We start from the raw sequence: 26,152 nt of genomic DNA on the forward strand, positions 1-26,152 counted from the left end.
CCTTCATGTCTTAAATTAATGATGGACTGTCATTTCTCTTTGCTTATTTGAGCTGTTCTTGCCATACTATGGACTTGGTCTTTCCCAAATAGGGCTATCTTCTGTATACCACCCCTACCTTGTCACAACACAACTGATTGGCTCAAATGCATTAAGAAGGAATGAAATTCCACAAATTAACTTTTAACAAGGCACACCTGTTAATTGAAATACAGTCCAGGTGACTACCTCATGAAACTGGTTGAGAGAATGCCAAGAGTGTGCAAAGCTGTCATCAAGTCAAAGGGTGGCTACTTTGAAGAATCTCAAATATAAAAACTATTTTTATTTGTTTAACACTTTTTTGGTTACTACATGATTCCATATCTGTTATTTCATAGTTTTGATGTCTTCACTCTTATTTCTACAATGTAGAAAATGGTACAAATAAAGAAAAACCCTGGAATGAGTAGGTGTGTCCAAACTGGTACTGTGTGTATATACACACACACACACACACACACACACACACACACACACACACACACACACACACACACACACACACACACATTGTATATAGTGATGGTGCAACCCCCTTTCTCTCACCAAATCCTCCTATCACAACAAGGAGATCTTCATATAGACCTAGGGCCCCTCTAAGCCATACATACATACACACACACATACATATATATACAAATAGTTTCTTCGTAGCTACAGCTCTATTTGAAGTAGTGGTTCTTCTTTAAGTATTTGAGCCTGTACTGGAAGTAGGTGAGCCTCTATTTAAAGGGATACTTCGGGTTTTTGGCAATGAAGCCCTTTTTCCACTTTCCCATAGTCAGATGAACTCATACATTTTTTATCCATGTCTCTGCATCCAGTATGAAGGGAGTTAGAGGTCGTTTTGTGAGCAAATGCTGACTAGCGTTAGCGCAATGACTGGAAGTCTATGGTATATAGCATGCTAGCAGTTACCATAGACATCCAGTCATTGCGCAAACCCTAGATAGCGATTGCGCTAAAGCTAGTTAGCAACTTCCTTCAAACTGCACACAGAGACATACAAATGGTATCCACAAGTTAATCTGACTCTGGGGATGTAGATAAAGGATTTCATTGCCAAAATCCGGAAGTATCCCTTTAATGTAGTTTGAAATACTGTTTTAAGTAGTTTGAAGTTCTATTTAAAGTAGTTGAGCCCTGCTACCAGGAAGAACTTCTCCAAGAAGAGTTCAGAGTCGAGCACGGCGATGTGAGCGGCTCGGCCAATCAGAGTGTTGGCGGTGTTGGGCAGGGCGTGGAACACATTCTGGCGAATCAGACGACAGTCTTTAGCCCCCACCAACGGCTGGAGTAGGTTGTTGATCATCTCTGTGTACACTGGACCTTGGATATGGAGACAGAAGCACATGTTAGTTAGTTTACATGGAGACCTACAGTGTGGAAACACAGACAGACACATGTTAGGGTTCAGTCTCTGACGGAACGATAAAAGCTTTCTGTATTTAATGAAATGATAAAATGCTTCTTAGATACATTTGGTGGAGAACAATAAGAACATAGGCGCTGCAGTGAGTGTTGCTAACCTGTGGTCCTGTCTTTGAGTGCAGTCCTGCACATCTCTATCCTGGCAGAGTGGAAGGGAACATATCGGTCCTGAGGCGATGCCACCAACACCACATTCTTGAAGAACTGGAGCCCTGAGAAACCAGACAAACAGAGGGTGGAGAGAGAGAGACAAACACAGAGAGACAGAGAGAGAGAGCAAAAGTGTTTGTAAGGTTATATTTATGTATCACTTGGTGCCATCATCATCGTTTGACAGACCTCGACTGATAAAGCTGTGTTTTTTCTTGTGTCTCTTGTCACTGTGCTTTTAAAGGAGTGCACTGCTGGGTTTCAAATGACAGGGTTTGCATCATTTTGTCAGCCCGGCACAGCTCGAAGAAAAAAAGTGTTTTTTCTGGCTTATCTACTAGGTGTCTTTGCTTTGTTCATCTCACACAGTGGAGGGAGGGCTTCCCAGAACAAAGCTAGCTAGCTAGTGGAGTCTGAGTTAGCCAGATGATATGGAGAGGAAAAGAGAAAACAAAACAAAAAAAGACAAGATGACCAAATGTATTTATGAATATTTAAACTCATTGTGCTCTTACAGTATAGTTCCTCATCCATTATAGCAGTACCTACCTGGTTTCTGGCTGAGGAGATAGAGGAAGGTTTTCCGAGGATCGGTATGATCTCTGCAGGTAAGCTGCAGCAACGATCCGGATTTCTTCAGCTTCTGCATCAGCCACAGACCTGTAACAACCAGAGACATCAGCCACAGACCTGTAACAACCACAGACATCAGCCACAGACCTGTAACAGTCCTCTGAATTAGACATACACTTCCCCCTTTGAAGACACTGGGAGGAGGACAGAGCAGAGCTGAATGCAATTACTACACAGAATGGTAAGACGAAGACCAGAATCAGAAACACTCCTTGCAGTAAGACAGTACATATCTGCAAAGAGCTCTTTCTATTCTCCATGCTGAGTCAACAATGGCCTAGGTTTTGCAAGGATTTCAAAGGTCCAAGTAGGTAGGCATACTGACCCACTCCCCACCTCACCTGTGCTGACCAGCGTGCTGTTGTTGTACAGAGTTCCCAGGTGTGGTCCGGACAGAGACAGGAAGGTGTGCAGTTTGATCAGGTAGCAGCGGAACCGAGGCCTCGTCAGAACCGACCGGATGATCACGTTCCCCAGAGAGTGACCGATGAAACTGAGGGTTGAAAAGAGGTGACAAACACAACAGAGAAATCACTCTGCTGCTACCCAGATCTCGTTAGATGAAAGAGTACCCAATGAGAAGACCTCCAGAATAGAAGCTATGCACAGAAATAAGTGCCTCCAATTCTTTGGCCCCCTGGTATTTACTCTATTAGTATAAAGTGTTCAGGATGAGGGTAGCTCATCCAATCTGCTTTTAACTCCAAATAAATGATTAATGTTCAAATAACCGTCCTCCAAAGCAAGGCGCCGTCGTGCCGTTTTAATGGCTACAATAGTGGTAGCTAGAATAATGAGCTGCTTTGTCCCAGTAGTCAATGAGACACTAGATTTCCTTAGATGTTAATTTCCCATCTGCTAATTACAGTGGTATCACCATCATCAAAGTACTGGGCAGCTTCCCTCAACACCAGCTCCTAACAACTTCTTCATCGGTTTCCTCTAACACTAAATATAGAGGCGATGTGGAGAGAGACAGCTGCTTCTGTGGTACTCCATGTCTTTAGTCACAGTTTTTCAGAGTATAAACAATGTTGAAAAGAATACATACTTAAATAGCATACCCAGAAACTCAGATAGGAACATTGGCATATTTAGGGCAATTATTGTACATGATGAATTACTGCACTTGGACCCATTAGAAGTGTTATGCTGCGGAGAAAAATATGCCGGGGTGGCAGATAGCCTAGTTGTTAGAGTGTTGGGCCAGTAACCGAAAGTTTGCTGGATCGAATCCCCGAGCTGACAAGGTAAAACTCTGTTGTTCTGCCCCTGAACAAGGTAGTTAACCCACTGTTCCCTGGTAGGCTGTCATTGTAAATAAGAATTTGTTCTAAACTGACTTGCCTATTTAAATAAAGGTTAAATAAAACTATTTAAAAGTTTCAGTTCTTCATATCAATTGACAGTGATTGACAGTGCATGGGAATATCCTCCATTACTGGGTTATTAAAACCTTCTCTAACTCAGAGGGGGGCTGGTGGGAGGAGCTATAGGGGGACGGACTCATTGTAATTGCTGGATTGGAATAAATGGTACAGTATCAAACATATGGAAAACGCATGTTTGACGCCGTTCCATTGATTCCATTCCAGCCATTACAATGAGCCCATCCTACTATAGCTCCTCCCACCAGCCTCCTCTGCTTTAACTGGCCATCAGTTTGATAGGGTTTGGAATTGAGCTGAGATGGGGGGGGGTTCTCGTTTGGGCAAAAGTCCATCCTCCGTCCTCGCTCCTCCTCCATGACCTGGAAACCGACAAGTGGAAATCTGCCACACCCCCTTTAAATCAGATGTTGCTTTGTCAGAGGAGAATTACATGCACACGTTTAAAAACAATACACTACTTATTATTTTTATAGTGCAAAAATAACTTTATTTGTTTTGATCACATTTATTTTGGGATCCACACCTGTGAACGTCATTTGACTAATGACTTGTGAGTGGAGAAGGACCGTGTCATTTCAAGCAAGCACATTTCCACCCACGCTGACTCTCCTTGCTAACTCTCCTTCATTAACTTTGACCTTTTCAAAAGGAGGCGAGAGGACGGAGGAGAGAGGACGGAGGAGAGAGGATGGAGGAGGTGAGCAAATCGAATTGATAAAAGGCCATGGGGAAGATCTCAACGTACCATCTCCTCGTCTTCTTCGCAAAACCCATTGGAGAAGGTCAGAGGGGAGGGACCTCTGGCTTTCTCCTCCAATGGGTTTTGAGAAGGAGATGAGGAGAGAGGACGCAAGGAGAAGGCAATTGAGGACCTGCCAGGGAATATCATAATGTATTCATATGCTGCCATCTACTGGCTATATAGAATACTACATCAATTTTGTTTCTCCATTGCCTCCTATTGCTGTACTGTGTCTTTATGTTGTGTGACAGTTAGGATACTGACCTTAATATTGTGTGGTAGTTAGGATACTGACCTTAATAGTGTGTGGTAGTTAGAACTGACCTTAATATTGTGTGGTAGTTAGAACTGACCATAATGTTGTGTGGTGGTTAGAACTGACCATAATGTTGTGTGGTAGTTAGAACTGACCATAAAGTTGTGTGGTAGTTAGAGCTGACCATAAAGTTGTGTGGTAGTTAGAACTGACCATAATGTTGTGTGGTAGTTAGAACTGACCATAAAGTTGTGTGGTGGTTGGAACTGACCTTAATATTGTGTGGTGGTTAGGGAACTGACCTTAATGTTGTGTGGTGGTTAGAACTGACCATAATGTTGTGTGGTGGTTAGAACTGACCTTAATGTTGTGTGCTACTTAGAACTGACCTTAATGTTGTGTGGTGGTTGGAACTGACCTTAATGTTGTGTGGTAGTTAGAACTGACCATAAAGTTGTGTGGTAGTTAGAACAACTGACCTTAATGTTGTGTGATAGTTAGAACTGACCATAATGTTGTGTGGTAGTTAGAACTGGCCTTAATGTTGTGTGGTGGTTAGAACTGACCATAATGTTGTGTGGTAGTTAGAACTGACCATAATGTTGTGTGGTAGTTAGAACTGACCATAAAGTTGTGTGGTAGTCAGAACTGACCATAATGTTGTGTGGTAGTTAGAACTGACCATAAAGTTGTGTGGTAGTTAGAACTGACCATAATGTTGTGTGGTAGTTAGAACTGACCATAAAGTTGTGTGGTAGTTAGAACTGACCATAAAGTTGTGTGGTGGTTGGAACTGACCTTAATGTTGTGTGGTGGTTAGAACTGACCTTAATGTTGTGTGGTGGTTAGAACTGACCGTAATGTTGTGTGGTAGTTAGAACTGGCCTTAATGTTGTGTGGTGGTTAGAACTGACCATAATGTTGTGTGGTAGTTAGAACTGACCATAATGTTGTGTGGTAGTTAGAACTGACCATAAAGTTGTGTGGTAGTTAGAACTGACCATAATGTTGTGTGGTAGTTAGAACTGACCATAAAGTTGTGTGGTAGTTAGAACTGACCATAAAGTTGTGTGGTAGTTAGAACTGACCATAAAGTTGTGTGGTGGTTGGAACTGACCTTAATGTTGTGTGGTGGTTAGAACTGACCTTAATGTTGTGTGGTGGTTAGAACTGACCGTAATGTTGTGTGGTAGTTAGAACTGAACTTATAGTTGTGTGGTGGTTAGAACTGACCTTAATGTTGTGTGCTACTTATAACTGACCATAATGTTGTGTGGTGGTTAGAACTGACCATAATGTTGTGTGGTGGTTAGAACTGACCATAATGTTGTGTGGTGGTTGGAACTGACCTTAATATTGTGTGGTGGTTAGGGAACTGACCTTAATGTTGTGTGGTGTTTAGAAAAATGACTTTAATGTTGTGTAGTGGTTAGGATACTGACCTTATTCGTCCAATGGTGAGGTTGTACAGCTGAATGTGCTGGATAATCTCGTCTAGTAGCCTGTCCGTCATGGTGTCAAAATCTGCAAACGTGTCAGTCTGTAGACAAGGAAGAAGAAAACAACACATTTTCACATTTATTTAACCAGGAAATCCTACTGAGATCAAAATACCTTATTTACAACGGTGATCTGGCATACGTAGCCTAAAATGAAAGCATATTCACAGGATTCGCTCATACCTATTATCAATTCTCTAAAATCAATGTTTATTGCATTAATGTGCGGGCAGAATATTCTGTATTTTACCTGGTTTCTCTCAGACATGAGGAAGTCCAGTCTGGACCCTGGTAATCCCAGCTCTATGAAGGTCTTCACCAGGCGAAGGTCTGCACTGTTGCCTAGGAGGAGACAATACAACAATACAGCTTTAAACTCCTGGCCCTGATCAGTATGTAAGTATAGAGGGGGGACCCAAATCATATTCTGAACTATTCAGTTCTTTTGAGTAAAGCTTTATTGTTCTAGCATTGGACAACATTGTGTGATGTTTTATCATCCAGGCAACGACATATACAACCTGGTGGATCAGAAGATTGGCTGATCTGGTTGATTTGATTGATTGATTGATTGGTCTCACCATCAAGGCCGTGGACACAGACGACCAGGTGTATGCCATCCTCAAACTCCTCATCCTCCTCCTCAGGGGGGAAGTAGGGCAGGTCGGAGGCCAGGTGAGGGAGGTCACTGTACAGGGTTGCCTGGAATACCAGCTCCTTCACCAGATCCTCTTTGGACCTGTGGAAACTGGAACACAACGCAGGCAGAGGTGGCATCATTATGGGAAATCACAACAGCATCATTATGGGAAATCACAATGTTATATGCATATGCACATGCTTAGAAGAACTCATCATCAAAGAGGTCAAAGAGCAATGAAAACGACTGACTTCTCACACATCTATGACTGGTTCCCCACAACTCACTGCAGCATTTCTTCTCATTCTAAAACTAGAAAGATAAAACAACTCACTGCAGCATCCTCTCGTTTGTTTCGTCATCTGGCCCCAGGGCATTGGACGAGGACGAAGAGATGATGCCGAAGGAGCCCAGGGGCTGATGGGTAATGGGGGATGTGGCTTGTCGAGTGGAGATGCCGCTAATGGACGGTGAGTCCCGGACAACGGAGGAGAAGGGAAGACAGGTCGGAGCGCAGGACACAGACATATTCACCACCTCCACCATCTTCCTGTTCATAAAGGATAGGCCTGACCCTGAGTTTGACCCTGAGCTTGACCCCGAGCTCGTCCCTGACCCCGAGCTACTGGGGATCTTAGCCGGCTTGGTGTGACCGTTGAGATCCAGCTGCTCTCTCTCATTGCTCGGGAGCCCTTTGAGGTCATCAGGCCTGGTCGTATCATTGGAAATAAGGCCTAGGAGGTGGATGGGTCTCTCTGTGTGGTTGGGGATAGAGGGGATAGGCCTGGGGTCATGGAGGCTCTTCCTCTGTGAGACCACCACTAGGTCACGCAACCCGACCCGATGGAGGCTCTGGGACGGAGTCTGGTGATGATCCAGCCGTTCCTGGTCAACAAGGTCGTTCAACCCAATCTGATGGAGACTCTGACAGTCATTCCTGACTGGATTATCCTCCACATCATCCACCAGCACACTGCTGTCATGTTCACAGGGTTTGGTCTCACAGCTACAGGGGACGATCTCTACTTCACAGTGACCTGGGTCAACTGAGTTTAACACACCACTGCTGTCTCCTCTGTGATGGTTCTTATCCTCCATCTGACGGACTATAGCTGGATCCTTCACATCATCATGGCCTTCAACATACTGTTGGAACAGCAAGACTTCAGGAACTCGACTAATGCCACTTAACACTGCCTTCATGTCCCGAGTGTCTGACAGGGCCGTCGGCAGAGCAGATTCATTAGATCTAAGAGTTTCTTTAAGATCACAACCACTCTCCTGAGGAGCTCTGGTCACCTGCTGGGGTGGTGAGGGAGCTGCTCCCCAGTCAAACAGACCAACCTCAGGCAGCTCTCCCTCCTGGATGTCCTCCAGAGAAGAGTGGTTAACCCCGGATAAGGACTCCAGGTGTCTGATCAAATCCCCAGTCGTTACATTAGTGGCAGCAGTGGAGATGGTAGTGTATCCCTCCTCCTGGTCCTGGTACCCGCTGGTCCCCTCGCTCTCCGTGTCTACCTCCTCCTCCGCTCCTCCCTTGTCCTCCTCTGTGTCCTCAGGGCTGGAGATCTGAGGAGCCGAGACAGACTTGGTCAGTTTACTGAGCTGGTTCCTCTGTTCCTCGTCGTCCTCGTAGGGCAGGGAGGAGATGGAGGTGAGGGAGGCCTGGATGCCAGCGCTGCCACCCCCTCCACTGGGCAGGCTGCCCCCGCTGATTCCGCTCTCTGTCTGCAGGCCCTCCAGGGAACTGCGGTGGGCCGGGTGTCTCCTCGCCAGACGCTGCAGTACCAGGCTCTCCTCCAGAGGGCGCCCTCCTCCCGTCCGATAAACGTCCAGGGGCCAGGCCATCGAGCTGGGCTCACTCTCGATGCCAGAGTCGGAGATGACGGAGGGGGAGCGGTTTAGGATCTTGGAGCCACCAACCCCCACCCCTCGGTTGGCCAGTTCTCTCCTCAGGTCTGTAGGTAGAGGGGGCGTGAGGGGATGATCTTTGAGTGGAGCCTGGGGGTTAGTGGTTAGACTGCTCAGAGGAACATCCTTGCTGTTAGCATCTATAGCAACGTCCTTCTCTTCTACATCCAAGTCAATTCCTGTACTGATAATGTTCTGGTATCTCTGTGTGATGATGTCTTGGTGGTTCTCCAAGTCTTTCCAAGTCGTGTCTTCACTGTTAGAAGTATGTTGTGGGTCTGTACAGTGTTTGTGATTGGAGGAGACCATCAGCATTGCCTCTCCTCTGAACGGATCCACATCAGTGGGTCTGACTGTAAGAAACCTCTGGCCTAAACCAGGGCTCTCCTCTGAGATCTCCTCTGTCTCAGTCTGCTCCTCTGGATCCCCTTGCTGGGCTGGCTCTCCCCGGTCTGTTTCTGCCTGGTCTGGGTCTGGAGTCTCAATAGATGGAGAACCTATCTTGTCAGTAATAATGCTGGTGCTCTGCTCTCCTATGAGAGACCTGTACGTAGCCTCACTGTCTTTAGGCTCCTGGGTTGGTATTTCTGGTGCGCTGGCGAGCTGGTCCAGGGCAGGAGGACTAAAGATTGCATCAGTGACAGGAGGCTTGGGGATGGTCTGCTCACTGGTGGGCAGATGTGTTGGTGCATATGATCCCCAATCTGTACATAAAGATGGAGAAAAATGTTAGGTCTTACGCTAATACTAGATGTTTAAATTATACTGGTCTACACTACTTAAATACGTATGGATCTGAACCAGATAAAACAGTATTGTTAGCACAAATAAAAGCAGACTCAAGTCAGGATTCAAACTAAAACAGATAAACAACCTATGTACTGCTTAAAGGTGAATTCTTGTTGAGCTATCAGCGATCAAGATCGCCACTAACATCAGGAAATTGCCTTTAATCCTCTAAGCTAAAATATGGAAATGTTTTAAAAAGGTCATACCATTTAGCTATTTGATTTGAATTTTAAGACCCCTTAAGCATTCAATAAAAATGTAAAACAATTATTGGATGAAACATTGAATTTTAAAACCCCCTAAGGTATTCAAAAAAAAAAAAAAAAACATATTGGATGAAACATTGAATTTGGCATTACTGCTGTTAGCCAATTGAATAACAGATTCACTACATGAAACAACAGATAGTCTCAAAAGCATCTAAAGGAAGTTCGTTCTGAATTTGTTCTGAATCTATCTGAGAGATATAAGAAAAAGATTTGACATGTATTTATCCCCTTATTTTAGATACCGTAAATTCCGGACTATAATCCGCAACTTTTTTCCCACGCGGCAACCTCTCTGGGCTAGGTGGGACGCTTGCGTCCCACCTACTCAACAGCCAGTGTAATCCCGTGGCGCGATATTCAAATACCTTAGAAATGCTATTACTTCAATTTCTCAAACATATGACTATTTTACACCATTTTAAAGACAAGACTCTCGTTAATCTAACCACACTGTCCGATTTCAAAAAGGCTTTACAACGAAAGCAAAACATTAGATTATGTCAGCAGAGTACCCAGCCAGAAATAATCAGACACCCATTTTTCAAGCTAGCATATAATGTCACATAAACCCAAACCACAGCTAAATGCAGCACTAACCTTTGATGATCTTCATCAGATGACACCCCTAGGACATTATGTTATACAATACATGCATGTTTTGTTCAATCAAGTTCATATTTATATCAAAAACCAGCTTTTTACATTAGCATGTGACTAGCATGTGACTAGCATTCCCACCAAACACTTCCGGTGAATTTACTAAATTACTCACGATAAACGTTCACAAAAAACATAACAATTATTTTAAGAATTATAGATACAGAACTCCTCTATGCACTCGCTATGTCCGATTTTAAAATAGCTTTTCGGTGAAAGCACATTTTGCAATATTCTCAGTAGATAGCCCGGCATCACAGGGCTAGCTATTTAGACACCCAGCAAGTTTAGCACTCACCAAAGTCAGATTTACTATAAGAAAAATGTTATTACCTTTGCTGTTCTTCATCAGAATGCAATCCCAGGAATTCTACTTCAATAACAAATGTTGGTTTGGTCCCAAATAATCCATAGTTATATCCAAATAGCGGCGTTTTGTTCGTGCGTTCAAGACACTATCCGAATGGTAAAGAAGGGTGACGAGCACGACGCATTTCGTGACAAAACATTTCTAAATATTCCATTACCGTACTTCGAAGCATTTCAACCGCTGTTTAAAATCAATTTTTATGCCATTTTTCTCGTAAAAAAGCGATAATATTCCGACCGGGAGTGGTGGTTTTCGTTCAAAGAGAGGGAAAATAAAAACATCTCGTGCCCTCGTGCACGAGCCCCAGTCTGATGGTCCTCTGACAGGCCACTATCCAAACGCGCTAATGTGTTTCAGCCAGGGGCTGCCTCGATATCATTCAGCTTTTTCCCGGGTTCTGAGAGCCTATGGGAGCCGTAGGAAGAATCACGTTACAGCAAAGATCCTCAGTCTTCAATAAAAAGAGCCAAGATGAACAAGAACTTGTCAGACAGGCCACTTCCTGTTCAGAATCTTCTCAGGTTTTTGCCTGCCATATGAGTTCTGTTATACTCACAGACACCATTCAAACAGTTTTAGAAACTTTAGGGTGTTTTCTATCCAAAGCCAATAATTATATGCATATTCTAGTTACTGGGCAGGAGTAGTAACCAGATTAAATTGGGTATGTTTTTTATCCGGCCGTGTAAATACTGCCCCCTATCCCCAACAGGTTTTAAACAATGACGCGGCTAATATATGGATTTTTCCCGCTTTCAATTTTCTTTTCTCCCAAAAAACATTCTGTGACGTGCTCAGTTTTTTGGTGGCATGACGCTTTCATTAGACCAATGAAATTGCCGAACGGGTTAAGGTCAAAAACTTTTTTGTTTACTGTTTAGATTAAATCGAGCGCTCTCAAATTTCCCATCATTCTGATTACGGTAGTCATTTTGTCACCCTCATCATGGCAAAGACACGGAGAAATGCATATGATGCAGCTTTCAAGTTGAAGGCGATTGATCTGGCTGTTGGAAAAGGAAATAAAGCTGCTGCACGGGAGCTTGATCTTAATGAGTCGATGATAAGACATTGGAAACAGCAGCGTGAGGAATTGACTCAGTGCAAAAAGACAACTAAAGCTTACTGCTAATTTTTTCTTTTTTGTTACAAGCCGTGTTTTGTTAAAGTCTATTTATTTTTGTTACAAGCCGTGTTTCGTTAAAGCCTATTTATTTTTGTTACAAGCCGTGTTTCGTTAAAGCCTGTGTAAAGTTCATTTGTTTCAATGTACCGGTACCGGTAGGCACCTGCGGCTTATAGACATGTGCGGCTTATTTATGTTCAAAATAATATTTGTTTAAAAATTCAGTGGGTGCGGCTTATATTCAGGTGCACTTAATAGTCCGGAAATTATGGTACTAAACTATCTCCATATATACTTCCATACATTGTTTTAACTGGTACCAGGGGCCTTCAGATGAGTCTTGTGAGGCTTGTGGGCGTCCTAGAGCATAGTGGTCATAATCGTTTGTAAGCCAAACCATTCAGAAGCTACAGAAGACAGATTTTCTAGATGTCTTATGGTATGACAAACACCACTCTATCTCTGCCACCTTTCACCGCAGATGCAGAAGGGCGATATCGGCAGATTCGGTGGATTGAAACGCAGCCCATGCAAAAAAACAACACATATCTCTCTAGCTTAAACAGACAGATTTTAATGGGGATTTTTGTATTATTTTTATTAGATTTCTGCGGGGCCGCAGAAATTGTAGGCCAAGGGTTAAAGTCTATCGCTGTTGAATGATATCCTGGACTTAGTCAACTCACCTGTCCGTGGAGACTCTACATATCTGTCTTCGAAGATGATAGGCAGGCTGTTCCAGTCTCCATCAATGTCTAGGCACTCTACAGGTAATGGTGGCATCCTGGTCAGGTAGTTGGAGTTACGCACCTCCACAGCTATCTGACCGTGTCTGTTGATCCTTTAACCAGGAGATAGAAGATAAAGTAGAAGACTTTTTGCTATCTGTCATAATCACTCAAACACATTAGGCCTACCTTTTCTCCAGTCATAGAAGTATGACTTAGATAAAGCATCAACATCAAATTAAATCTAAAACAGAGTGACAAAGCTGCATCATTGTGCTCCTGGAATGGCAGTACTCACAGGTCCTCTTGAAATGTCAGGGATGTCTCTTTGGGGTGTTCTGTGAAGAAGTATGCCTCTGAAAACCGCCTGACCTGACATCAGCACAAAATACAAACCAAAACCATCTTCATTTCCTCACTGAGAAACCTACCGAGTTAGTACTGTATGCACAAAAGGCAATGATTTGATCTTCAAAATAACAACATCAAAAAGAGAAATGGTGTAAAAGTATTGGTAACGGCCAAAATAATGGAAACACTTGAATAAATGAGGGATACAAAGTATATTGAAAGCAGGTGCTTCCACACAGATGTGAGTTATCTAAGCAATGAATTAACCTCCCATCATGCTTAGGGTCATGTATAAAAATCCCTTCAACAGAAATAAATACAAAAATCCCACTAAAGTGTATCTAAACCTGCCTCCTGTTATAAAGTCACATAGACAGACAGTCAGGAACGTCAAGAAACAGTGTTACAGTATTTCTGTATGTTTGTTCCTCAGGATAATTACAGAATAAATGTTCAATGAAATCCCACCCTCCTGTGGGTGGAACCATGAAACTAACCCCTGAAGGTAAACTAATATGGAGAGTCCAGTGGAGGATGCTGAGGGGAGGACAGCTCATAATAATGGCTGGAACGGAGCTAACGGAATGTCATCAAAACATGTGTTTGATGTATTTGACACTATTCCACCTATTCCGCTCCAGCCATTAGCACGAGCCTGTCCTCCCACAATTAAGGTGCCACCAACCTCCTGTGATGGAGACATACTGTGTTCATTATGACAGACTGACAGAGACAGAGACAGACAGACAGACAGACAGACAGACAGACAGACAGACAGACAGACAGACAGACAGACAGACAGACAGACAGACAGACAGACAGACAGACAGACAGACAGACAGACAGACAGACAGGAGAGATGAAACTAACACTGTGAGAGACAAGAGCCTGGAGACCTGCTAGCAACACTGAGGAGAGGAGTGGGAATAGTCTTACATTAATATGAATCATTCCAATGATTAAATGCAAATTACATTTGGGATTCTCAGATATAATGTCTATTCAAGGCATTGAGGTCTATAGGAACTAATCATCAGCTGGTGTGTTTTATCTGGCTGTAATACTCTTACGCAATTTAACACACACGAAACCTAATCAGAATAGTGGGCTCTGGAGGGTTCAAGGCCTCGTCCTCTAGTGTTATATACTTCATAATATATCAGATAGTATGTAGGGGGGTGTGTGATGTTCCTGAGGAGGTCAGGGGTTTGAGGTCAGGGGTTAGGGCTCACCCTGAGTGTGTGGTGTTCCTGGGCCAGGTGGGACAGGATATGTATGTTGGGTACGACAGCCTCCAGGAAGCGGGTCCACAAAGCCGACAGCTGGGAGCAGAGCTGGGTGAGATCTCTACTGATCTGTTCTGCTACCTTGTCATGGACATCCTGCAACTAGAGAACGAGAGGAGAAAGGAGACAGACGAGGGTTAGGGTCAGTGTGTGGTGCTGGTAAGAAGGGTTAGAGGCTGGTTAGAGGTCAAAGGGCACGTTAGGTGGAGCAGAGCTGGGTCAGGTCTCTACTGATATGTTCTGCTTCCTTCTCATGGCCTCCCTGAACCTAGAGGAGGAGAAGAGAGTGGATACAGATAGTATATCTTTAAATACTCAATGACTTTATCCAGATGCCACTGCTATCTTAGATATATAGTACAGGTAACAGCCAAAATAATGGAAACTATTGAGTAAATGAGGGATACAAAGTATATTGAAAGCAGGCTGCGCTCCCACACAGGTGTGGTTCCTGAGTTAATTAAGCAATTAACATCCCATCATGCTTAGGGTCATGTATAAAAATGCTGGGAAGGCCATTATTTTGGCTACCATGGCCATGCCCCCATCACTAAATGGTTTGATGTGCATGAAAACGATGTAAACCATATGCCATGGCCATCTCAGTCACCAGATCTCAACTCAAATGAACATTTAAGGGAGATTCTGGAGTGGCGCCCTAGATAGCGTTTTCCACCACCATCAACAAAACACCAACTATGGAATTTATTTGGAAGAATGGTGTTGCATCCCTCCAATAGAGTTTCAGACACTTGTCGAATCTATGCATTGAAGCTGTTCTGGCTCGTTGTGGCCCAATGCCCTATTAAGACACTTTATGTTGGTGTTTCCTTTATTTTGGCAGTTACCTGTCCATTGTCCAAGTAAAAAAATGTATAATGGAATTTTTATTAATTTTTTTTTTATTTAACCTTTATTTAATTAGGCAGCTAAGAACAAATTGTTGATGGAAAAGCTAGTAGAACAGAGGAAAGAAAGCATAGCTAATATAAAATGTTGATCTTGGTTTTTAGCAGTACTGTATGTCTCGTACACCACATACCTGTAATTCTATTGTGAGCTGATTTAATGTTTCTTCCACAGGTAGCTCCTCTGTGGAGAGAAAGACACGAGAAAGAGATTACTACAGCATAGCTCAAGTCTACGAAGTATCATACATTATTTTGAACAACAAAATAATTGACTTGATTGATTGCCACATAGACATAGCTAAATATTGAGGAAATGCTATTGTAACATGTTGTTGCCTCACCTATTTCCACTTGGTCCAGCTGTGGTATCTCCTTCATCAGAGTGGTGTAGTAGGAACGTAGGCCTCGGTGTACCACCAGTAGGAGGCGACAGAGTCTACCATGCCACGTGTGAGCTCTCTGAAGACAGTTCTCACTGGGGACATAGAAACTACCCTGGGGAGAGACAGGAGGGAGGAGAGGGGAGAGACAGGAGGGAGGAGAGGGGAGAGACAGGAGGGAGGAGAGGGGAGAGACAGGAGGGAGGAGAAGGGAGAGACAGGAGGGAGGAGAGGGGAGAGACAGGAGGGAGGAGAGGGGAGAGACAGGAGGGAGGAGAGGGGAGAGACAGGAGGGAGGAGAGGGGAGAGACAGGAGGGAGGAGAAGGGAGAGACAGGAGGGAGGAGAAGGGAGAGACAAGAGGGAGGAGAAGGGAGAGACAGGAAGAAGGTAGGAGAGTGGAGAAGGAGAGGAAGAGTAGAGAGAGAATAAACACATGGAAGAGGGGAGAGATACAGGAAAGGGGAGAAGGGAGAGACGGGAGAAAGGAGAGACAGAGAGTAGAGAGACAGGGGAGAGAGGAGATACAGAGAGTAGAGAGACAGGGGAGAGAGGAGAGACAGGGGAGAGAGACAGGGGAGAGACAGGGGAGAGAGGAGAGACAGGGGAGAGAGACCGGGGAGAGAGGAGAGACACAGAGGAGAGAGACAGGGGAGAGAGGAGAGACAGGGGAGAGGAGAGACACAGAGGAGAGAGACAGGGGAGAGAGGAGAGACAGGGGAGAAAGGAGAGACACAGAGGAGAGAGACAGGGGAGAGAGGAGAGACAGGGGAGAGAGACAGGGGAGAGAGGAGAGACAGGAGAGAGAGGAGAGACACAGAGGAGAGAGACAGGGGAGAGAGGAGAGACAGGGGAGAGAGGAGAGACACAGAGGAGAGAGACAGGGGAGAGAGACAGGGGAGAGAGGAGAGACAGGGGAGAGAGGAGAGACACAGAGGAGAGAGACAGGGGAGAGAGGAGAGAGACAGGGGAGAGAGACAGGGGAGAGAGGAGAGACACAGAGGAGAGAGACAGGGGAGAGAGACAGGGGAAAGAGGAGAGACACAGAGGAGAGAGACAGGGGAGAGAGGAGAGACAGGGGAGAGAGACAGGGGAGAGAGACAGGGGAAAGAGGAGAGACACAGGGGAGAGAGGAGAGACACAGAGGAGAGAGACAGAGGAGAGAGGAGAGACAGGGGAGAGAGGAAAGACACAGAGGAGAGAGACAGGGGAGAGAGGAGAGACACAGAGGAGAGAGACAGGGGAGAGAGGAGAGACAGGGGAGAGAGGAAAGACACAGAGGAGAGAGACAGGGGAGAGAGGAAAGACACAGAGGAGAGAGACAGGGGAGAGAGGAGAGACAGGGGAGACAGGAGAGACACAGAGGAGAGAGACAGGGGAGAGAGGAGAGACAGGGGAGAGAGGAAAGACACAGAGGAGAGAGAGGGGAGAGAGGAGAGACAGGGGAGAGAGGAGAGAAACAGAGGAGAGAGACAGGGGAGAGAGGAGAGACAGGGGAGAGAGGAGAGACACAGAGGAGAGAGACAGGGGAGAGAGGAGAGACACAGAGGAGAGAGACAGGGGAGAGAGGAGAGACAGGGGAGAGAGGAGAGACACAGAGGAGAGAGACAGGGGAGAGAGACAGGGGAGAGAGGAGAGACAGAGAGGGAGAAACAGGGGAGAGAGGAGAGACAGAGAGGGGAGAAACAGGGGAGAGAGGAGAGACAGGGGAGAGAGGAGAGACACAGAGGAGAGAGACAGGGGAGAGAGGAGAGACAGAGAGGGGAGAAACAGGGGAGAGAGGAGAGACGGAGAGAGGAGATACAGAGAGAGGAGAGAAGGGGTGGAGAGGTGAGACGAGGGAGAGGAGAGACAGAGAAAGGAGAGACAGGGGAGAGACGAGAGACATGGGAGAGAGGAGAGAAAGGGGAGAGACGAGGGGAGAGACGAGGGGAGAGACGAGAGACATGGGAGAGAGGAGAGATGGGAGAGAGGAGAGACAGAGAGAGGAGAGACAGGGGAGAGACGAGAGACATGGGAGAGAGGACAGACAGGGGAGAGAGAAGAGACGGAGAGAGGAGAGACAAGGGAAGAGACAGGGATGAAGAGAGACAGGGAAGAAAAGAAAATGTTGGTTACTCCGTCTAGATCAAAAGATAACGAGCTGCTAATGACGGCCAAGTTCACATACTGGGACTTTACGGCCTCCGCAGTAAGAACCGATGAACTCCCTCCGTGTAGCCTTGTAATTGACCTTGGTCTGGAACAGGACCTTGTTATGGACCTTGTTTACTGAGTTAACACCAATGTGTAAAGTCTCAGTAACTACCGGAGGATCAAATCATCTTTTGGACACAAGCAGCTCCTAAACATAGCTTATTACCCAGTAGTAAAACACATGGATGTGGTCGTGGCACTGGAAGATGTAGAAGACAGGAGCAGAATGACCTTTAACTAACCCCACACTACCCAGTAACCACAAACTACCCAGACATCAGTAACGATCACTGGTGATGTTTCATACAATATTTCTTACAGGGAAGGTAATGGATCAAATCTGTCCCCCAATGATGTTACTGTGTAGTTCCATTTTAGGGAAAGTATTCCTATTTCTCCCCAGCAGGTGGCTCTCTAACCCCAAACTCACAGAGCATTCACTGGACAATCAAATTCATCCTATTCTCTGTACAGGCCTGTAACCTACAGTACCAGTTCTGGTCTCTTCTGCAACCAATAGGAGCCACAAAGCCCAGCTACTACATATCCAGGTCAAGAGTAAGATTGTGAAAGAAGTTATTCTAGTCAAGGACCCAAACAACACCCATCGGGTCAGATGCCGGCTGTCATCTTTTTAGAGACAAGGCAGGGTCAGGTCAGACTGGGACAGGTCACCTCTGACCCCATCCCAGTTCCAACACACACAGGCCCCAGCCCTTTGGGACGCTCCTGGCCCCTGTCACAGTTCCCTGGGTTGGGTCCATCTTCTTGTGACTGGCTGGTTGTTCTGGCTGTTTTGGCAGTTTGTTTAAAAGCATGTAAGGGGAAAGGGGGAGACCTAGTCAGTTGTACAACTGAATGCTTTCAACTGAAATGTGTCTTCCACATTTAACCCAACCCCTCTGAATCAGAGAGATGCGGGGGGCTGCCTTAATCAGCATCCACATCTTTGATGCCTGGGGAACAGTGGGTTAACTGCCTCGCTCAGGTGCAGAATGACAGATTTTTACCTTGTCAGCTCGGGGATTCAATCCAGGAACCTTTCGGTTACTGGCCCAACGCTCGAATGCTGGTGTGTGGATAATGCCTGTGTATGTGTGTTAGTTTCAAAGGCATGTAATGCTGGTGTGTGGATAATGCCTGTGTATGTGTGTTAGCTTCAAAGGCATGTAATGCTGGTGTGTGGATAATGCCTGTGTATGTGTGTTAGCTTCAAAGGCATGTAATGCTGGTATGTGTGTGGATAATGCCTGTGTATGTGTGTTAGCTTCAAAGGCATGTAATGCTGGTGTGTGTGTGGATAATGCCTGTGTATGTGTGTTAGCTTCAAAGGCATGTAATGCTGGTGTGTGGATAATGCCTGTGTATGTGTGTTAGCTTCAAAGGCATGTAATGCTGGTGTGTGTGAGTTTGAAGGCCAACTATAATTTACCTGGGGGCAGTAAAGCACAGGGCCCTATCATCAATGCTGTACGCTGCTCTGTAATAACAGATACTACTGCTGGATCCTCCACAACCAGGAAGCAACACCTGTATGTTTACTTTCAGAATTCCTTTTACCTTTATAGAGGCATGCTGGGATATGGGGGTTGGGACTTGAAGCAACTACAGAGGCAAAGAACAAAAATAGCTATTTCTTTCACTGTGAACGCAGTCATTATCCCCTCCCCCACAAAGCAAAACAGTTTCTTCTTCACTGACAATGGATGAGCTGTGTTCTGTTCAACCTCTACCCAACTCGTAGTCTAAGAGTCTCTACACACTTCACTCTGTCGATCGGCATCTGAGCGTGTGCAAGGGCGGAGTCCGATTTCTTGGAGCAGCGCGCACTTTTCTCCACGTCGTCGTTGCGTTCCACCCAGAGAGGAAGTCCGCCTTGTGTAGTGTATACCCACTAGGGGACTTGGGGAGCCAGAGTAGCTTACCAAGCAAGAGGGTCCGAGACATTCTGTATAAATACAGTAGATGTGTTTTTCTTTGGATACTGTATTACAGTCTTCTTAAGTCCCATTTGTCAGCAGCAGTGTCATGTGAAGCTGGCAGTCTGCTCCTGGAACACAGGGCTGAGGACTCAGGTGACATACTGGATCGGATGGCTGCTGCAGTGCACCGTGGGAGACCTAGTCACGGGGGGTCCATCTGCTCTGATAAAAATAGACCTAAGAATTACTGAACACGAACATGAATGGGAATTCCTAATCTAGTAATTCTATTTCTATGGCTCACTTTACATCTACATACAACGGGAACAAGGGACAAGCCAGCAGCTTGTCAGACAGACAAGCTGGTAAAAATAGCAGGACAGGTCTCTCTCTCGCTGAAAGACTGTGTGCTTTCAGTATTATTTGAAGATATCCTGCCTTATCCTCTTGCATTGCTACTTGACATTCTCAACCACCCTACCAGGGTCGAAGACGAGTATCTCACTCTTAACAGGGGCTCTCAGAAAATGTATCTTTATCTCCTCTGATATTTCTGAGATACACATTATTTAAACCAATGAGGAAACGTGAAAGGTCAAAATGGAAAAAGAAAGGCAACATCCATTTCCTGCCCACCACAAGAGAGGCAGCACCACTATAATTCAGCTGATACCGATGAAATTTTCCAACGACACGTGTCCAGATTGTGCAACAACGACACTCTTAATAATGAATAAAAAAGTGAAAAAGTAGCTTGGTTAGCATGGAAACACTCCAGCAGTGAAAGTGCTGAAAATGTGCTTATACCCTCCAGGTAGAAAGCCTTAAATAAATAAGGGCTGGAAGAGAGGAGAAAGGGAGAGAGGGATGGCTCACACACACGCATGCTCTCTCTCACACACACACACACACACACACACACACACACACACACACACTGTGCTCTGTACACATTTCACATGCAGGTACATTTAAGCTACATGGCGGTTGGAGGAGAACTCATTACGGGGATCAAACATCGCCCCCCCGCCGGGCTAAATGCAGTGCTTATTAAAGCTCCCTGTTGGAGGCGCTGTGTAAAACCCAGGAACAGGGGGGCCGAGCCTAGGGTGTGTGTGTGTGTGTGTGTGTGTGTGTGTGTGTGTGTGTGTGTGTGTGTGTGTGTGTGTGTGTGTGTGTGTGTGTGTGTGTGTGTAACCAAGGAACAAGGGAGACAAATAGAGAGGAGGGGACTGCGGGGGACAAGCCCAACTCTCATTAAGATTTACTGCTTAGTCTGCGACGTCTGCCCACAGGGCCGAAGGGCTGGATTGGGGTGTGGTAATGAGGCACATGTTTGTGTGACCAACAGGTTTTCCAATCACAGTAGTGTCCGACCATACAGGAAATGACCTAGGCTGGATGAGACACATCGTAATGATCGAATGAAAAATAGCTTCTCTTTTTGATGTACACAACCATATAGTTATCACTCACACCCGCACACACCCCTCACACACACCTCATACAAACACGCACACACACCTCAAACACACACCCTCACACACCTCCAGAAGCGAGAGACACGTGAGTGGTGTCTGATGTATCAATCCAGCTAAGCACTTTCTCTGGCTTCCCACGGCTCTCACCCCACTAAACGAGCCTTTACACCTGTAGAAACCCTCACTAGTGTATACTATTATTCTTAGTCTTCTTCTCCAGAGGCAGATGAACCCTTGTTTCTCCTCCAGACACCAGGCTACAGTAGCTTAGCCTGTCTCAGTGTCCTGCCAGCCTCGGGCAGTGTCCCAAATGAAACCCTATTCTCTACAAAATGCACTACTTTTGACCAGTGTCTTGGGCTCTGTAGAGCATTATATAGGGAATAAGGTGCTATTTGGGACGCTGCCTCGGTGTCCTGCGAGGCTGGTCTGGCCATGTGGGTTAATGAGACATTAATAGTACTCATCATGTGGGTCCATGTGGGGGACTAAAACTGTCTCTAATACTTCTAGAGGGACCTGGCTGATAACCTGGCCTTACAATAGTGTATATATATAGAGAGAGAGAGAGAAAGGGAGAGAGAGAGAGAGAGAGAGAGAGAGAGAGAGAGAGAGAGAGCGAGAGAGAGAATGAAAAAGAGAGAGAAAGAGAGAGAGAGAGAGAAAGAGAGAATGAAAAAGAGAGAGAGAAATAAAGAGAGAGAGAGAAATAAAGAGAGAGAGAGAAAGAGAGAGAGACAGAGGAAGAGTCACGCTAACTGACCCATACACAGGTGAACATGTTTACCTGTGTAGCTACTGCAACCAAAAACACACAGAACACACACAGATAGAGCTTTGATTCAGATATTCTGTCTCCTGGTTCTCTCATCTTCAGTGTGAACTCTGTAGGCTGCTTTCCCAAATTCAGATTGCCCTTTCGAATCCTTTAAAGTCAAAGACTAGGCTTGTTTGGGTTGATCAATTACTGTCCTCTGTAAAGTTTATTGAGAGACCTTGTAATCATACACTTACAATGTACTTTGACTTGAGTTGACCGTACCTCTGTGATGACAGGTTTGCAGTATCCAGCCCCAAACATCAGGTTCTCCATGGATACCCCCATGGCTGACGCATCAGTACCGTTCTCTGGAGAGCCCTTCCCCAACCAGGAACCCTTCCCTGTACGGGCAAAACTATGGAGAGGGGGATGGAAAGAGATAGAGAGGGGGGGACAGAAAGAGAGAGAGAGAAGAGCAGTTAGTCCTTATGTAATCAATAGAGCTCTCAGAGTAATGGTTAATCAGGGTAATGGATGGCTGAACATTCACGTTAAGATATTGGCAGCAGGATTTATCACTTAAGTGTTAAGAAAACTATTTATTAAAGTAGCAGGCCAGTGGATGCACTCTCAGAGCAGGTTGCCAAACTAAACCCATTCTAACATGAGAGGAGATACGTGGTGTGACAGCTAAGTAGTGAGCATCAGTGTGACATGTTGGTGGTAAAGTAGATAAGCACGGATACACACACACACACACACACACACACACACACACACACACACACACACACACACACACACACACACACACACACACACACACACAGTATTACCTGATGAGCGGTTGATGCAAGGCCACCAAGGATGCGTGTATGGAAACAGAGATGACGGACAGGTGGAAGTAGTCGAACATCACAGGTACATTGTGGTGGAGACCTCTCCTGGGGTGAAAGTGGAGACCCAGGGTTCTACTGCTGATGACTGGGACTGTCACGATGTCCCCTAACCTAGAGACAACAGAGTTAGTATGTAACCCAGCCTGAGGACAACAACAGTGGCAGGTCATGTCAGAACATTATACAGTCACAGCATCATACATGTGCCAAGGATAGCAGATGCCAGTTTTAAATGCATTGTGCAACATTGCCAACTATTACCTGTTTAAAGGACATCACGTTATGGGTTATTTAACTGCTATTATCCAGCTAGGACAATAGTCAATTCAAAAAAGCATCCAAGTATGGTGAAAAACGAATTTCCCTCTGGGGCAATAAAGTTGAAAGTTGAAATTGGTCATGTTCTACACACACTAACACTGGGGGACTCCAAGTAGTATCAGCTCTGAGCAGCAACGTCTGAGAAGTTGTAAGGGCTCCAAATGGGATGTTTAATGAGCCATCCAGGAGCCATTACAAATCATCTATCTGTGGCCCACAGTACCTACTGAGCACAAACACAAAGAGGTCACACTTGGAGGGACAGATCCAAATATGCAGATCCAACAGTAACTCATCCTTTATGCGCGCACGCACGCACACACACACACACACGCACACGTGCACACATGCACACACGCACACACGCACACACACACACACACACATACACACACACACACACACACACACACATACACACATACACACTCATACAACACAGAGACGTGATATAGTAGTGTTTTTAATGGACTATTGTTTTTTTCCTGACTATGCAGTCTGTCAGTCTATTAGAGCCAGAGGCTTTTCACTGGCAGGACATCATTAAGACCTGGACCTCAGCACTACTAACTGAGGACCTCTCAAAACTGAGGAGAGGGAGAGAGAGATGGGGAGGGAGGATAGGAAGAGAGACAGAGTGATGGGGAGGGAGGGAGGATAGGAAGAGAGACAGAGAGATGGGGGAGGATAGGAAGAGAGACAGAGCGATGGGGTGGGAGGATAGGAAGAGGATAGGAAGAGAGACAGAGTGATGGGAGGGAGGGAGGATAGGAAGAGGATAGGAAGAGAGACAGAGAGATGGGGTGGGAGGATAGGAAGAGGATAGGAAGAGAGGCAGAGAGATGGGGAGGGAGGGAGGATAGGAAGAGAGACAGAGTGATGGGGAGGGAGGGAGGATAGGAAGAGAGACAGAGAGATGGGGAGGGAGGGAGGATAGGAAGAGAGACAGAGAGATGGGGGAGGATAGGAAGAGAGACAGAGCGATGGGGTGGGAGGATAGGAAGAGGATAGGAAGAGAGACAGAGCGATGGGGAGGGAGGATAGGAAGAGGATAGGAAGAGAGACAAAGAGATGGGGTGGGAGGATAGGAAGAGGATAGGAAGAGAGACAGAGAGATGGGGAGGGAGGGAGGATAGGAAGAGAGACAGAGAGATGGGGTGGGAGGATAGGAAGAGAGACAGAGAGATGGGGTGGGAGGATAGGAAGAGGATAGGAAGAGAGACAGAGAGATGGGGTGGGAGGATAGGAAGAGGATAGGAAGAGAGACAGAGAGGGAGGGAGGATAGGAAGAGAGACAGAGAGATGGGGTGGGAGGATAGGAAGAGGATAGGAAGAGAGACAGAGAGATGGGGTGGGAGGATAGGAAGAGGATAGGAAGAGAGACAGAGAGATGGGTGGGAGGATAGGAAGAGAGACAGAGAGATGGGGTGGGAGGATAGGAAGAGGATAGGAAGAGAGACAGAGAGATGGGGTGGGAGGATAGGAAGAGGATAGGAAGAGAGACAGAGAGGGAGGGAGGATAGGAAGAGAGACAGAGAGATGGGGTGGGAGGATAGGAAGAGGATAGGAAGAGAGACAGAGAGATGGGTGGGAGGATAGGAAGAGAGACAGCAATGGGAAGAAAGACAAAAAAAAAGTGCCAGAGAAAAGAAAATATGTAACCGAGTGTGTAACATACTGTTCCTCGTTGTCTGTGAAGTGAAGGTCCAGCTTCAACTGAAAGTCCACTTCGCTCAGAGCCTCTTCCACCTGTGAGAACAGAAACACAGTCACAATATCAACAAGACTGGATCAACCTCAATTAGACAAATCTGCAATAAAAAAAAACATATTTGGGTAATAAAACATCCATATCAGTGTAACAATATTATTGTGAGACAATAAACCATAAGGAGCTGTTAATGTGTCTATGGTATTGTCATTAGTATCTCTACGATATCTTCTGCCTTACACACACACACACACACACACACACACACACACACACACACACACACACACACACACACACACACACACACACACACACACCCTGCTCTGTGTAGTAGAACAAACAGCTCTGTCAAATCCTATTGATATTCTGATTGATTAAACACATGCTCTGGGGAAATTGAGTTCTATTTTTGTCCTTCTTATCAGAGTCTGAGGGAAGAAGAGGGAAGGAGAGAGCGAGAGAGAGAGAGGGACATAGAGGGAGATGTGGGAGAGAGAGAGGGAGAGAGAGGGGGAGAGGGGGAAGAGAGGAATGGGAAGGAAGGAGAGAGAAGGGCTAGAGAGGTTAGGGGGAGAGAGAGAGGGAAATGGAGAAAGTGAGAGGGATAGACAGAGAGAGAAAAGGAGTTAACCTCTGGAAGAAGAGGGGATGGCTGAAATCTGATCTACCCTTCCAGCCCACATCCCTCTCTTTCTCACCTTCACATAAATAATGTGTCATGCATTTAATGAAAAATTCTAAATTTAGGAGACTTGCCAGGTAGGTAGCCGACTTTAAATAAATAAATTAGGAGAGCTGACCTGCCATGTACCCAACAAGCTGAAGATGAATCTGATGAAACCAGGATTCCTGTTTAACTCTGTAGGTTAGGTTGTAGGTTCCTGTATGTACAGTTGAAGTCAAAAGTTTACATACACTTAGGATGGAGTCATTAAAACTCGTTTTCAACCACTCCACAAGTGTCTTGTTAACAAACTATAGTTTTGGCAAGTCGGTTAGGACATCTACCTTGTGCATGACACAAGTAATTTTACCAACAATTGTTTACAGACAGATTATTTCACTTATTATTCACTGTATCACAATTCCAGTGGGTCAGAGGTATACATACACTAAGTTGACTGAGCCTTTAAACAGCTTGGAAAATTCCAGAAAATGATGTCATGGCTTTAGAAGCTTCTGATAGGCTAATTGGCATCATTTGAGTCAATTGGAGGTGTACCTGTGGATGTATTCAAGACCTACCTTCAGACTCAGTGCCTCTTTGCTTGACATCATGGGAAAATCAAAAGAAATCA

General features: G+C 45.5%; 1 protein-coding gene across 1 annotated transcript in view; it reads right to left on the reverse strand.

Annotated features, from left to right (window-relative positions):
- Window positions 1–494: 494 nt before the first annotated feature.
- The window catches only part of LOC106570218 (protein FAM135B), a 57,731-nt gene continuing 32,073 nt past the window's right edge, over window positions 495–26,152 (reverse strand). Inside the window, exons 5-20 of the mRNA XM_014142305.2 lie at window positions 24,819–24,889; window positions 22,757–22,930; window positions 22,203–22,335; window positions 15,524–15,677; window positions 15,314–15,363; window positions 14,218–14,373; window positions 12,933–13,006; window positions 12,593–12,747; window positions 7,119–9,399; window positions 6,726–6,892; window positions 6,395–6,486; window positions 6,088–6,185; window positions 2,598–2,749; window positions 2,173–2,283; window positions 1,572–1,685; window positions 495–1,371 (exon numbers count right to left, since the gene is read on the reverse strand). Coding sequence (XP_013997780.1) covers window positions 1,166–1,371; window positions 1,572–1,685; window positions 2,173–2,283; window positions 2,598–2,749; window positions 6,088–6,185; window positions 6,395–6,486; window positions 6,726–6,892; window positions 7,119–9,399; window positions 12,593–12,747; window positions 12,933–13,006; window positions 14,218–14,373; window positions 15,314–15,363; window positions 15,524–15,677; window positions 22,203–22,335; window positions 22,757–22,930; window positions 24,819–24,889 — 4,188 coding nt within the window. The 3' untranslated portion in view covers window positions 495–1,165. The remainder of the gene's footprint in view (window positions 1,372–1,571; window positions 1,686–2,172; window positions 2,284–2,597; window positions 2,750–6,087; window positions 6,186–6,394; window positions 6,487–6,725; window positions 6,893–7,118; window positions 9,400–12,592; window positions 12,748–12,932; window positions 13,007–14,217; window positions 14,374–15,313; window positions 15,364–15,523; window positions 15,678–22,202; window positions 22,336–22,756; window positions 22,931–24,818; window positions 24,890–26,152) is intronic.

The sequence above is a fragment of the Salmo salar genome, chromosome ssa14 (assembly GCF_905237065.1).
Source record: "Salmo salar chromosome ssa14, Ssal_v3.1, whole genome shotgun sequence".
NCBI classification, from domain to species: Eukaryota; Metazoa; Chordata; class Actinopteri; order Salmoniformes; family Salmonidae; genus Salmo; species Salmo salar.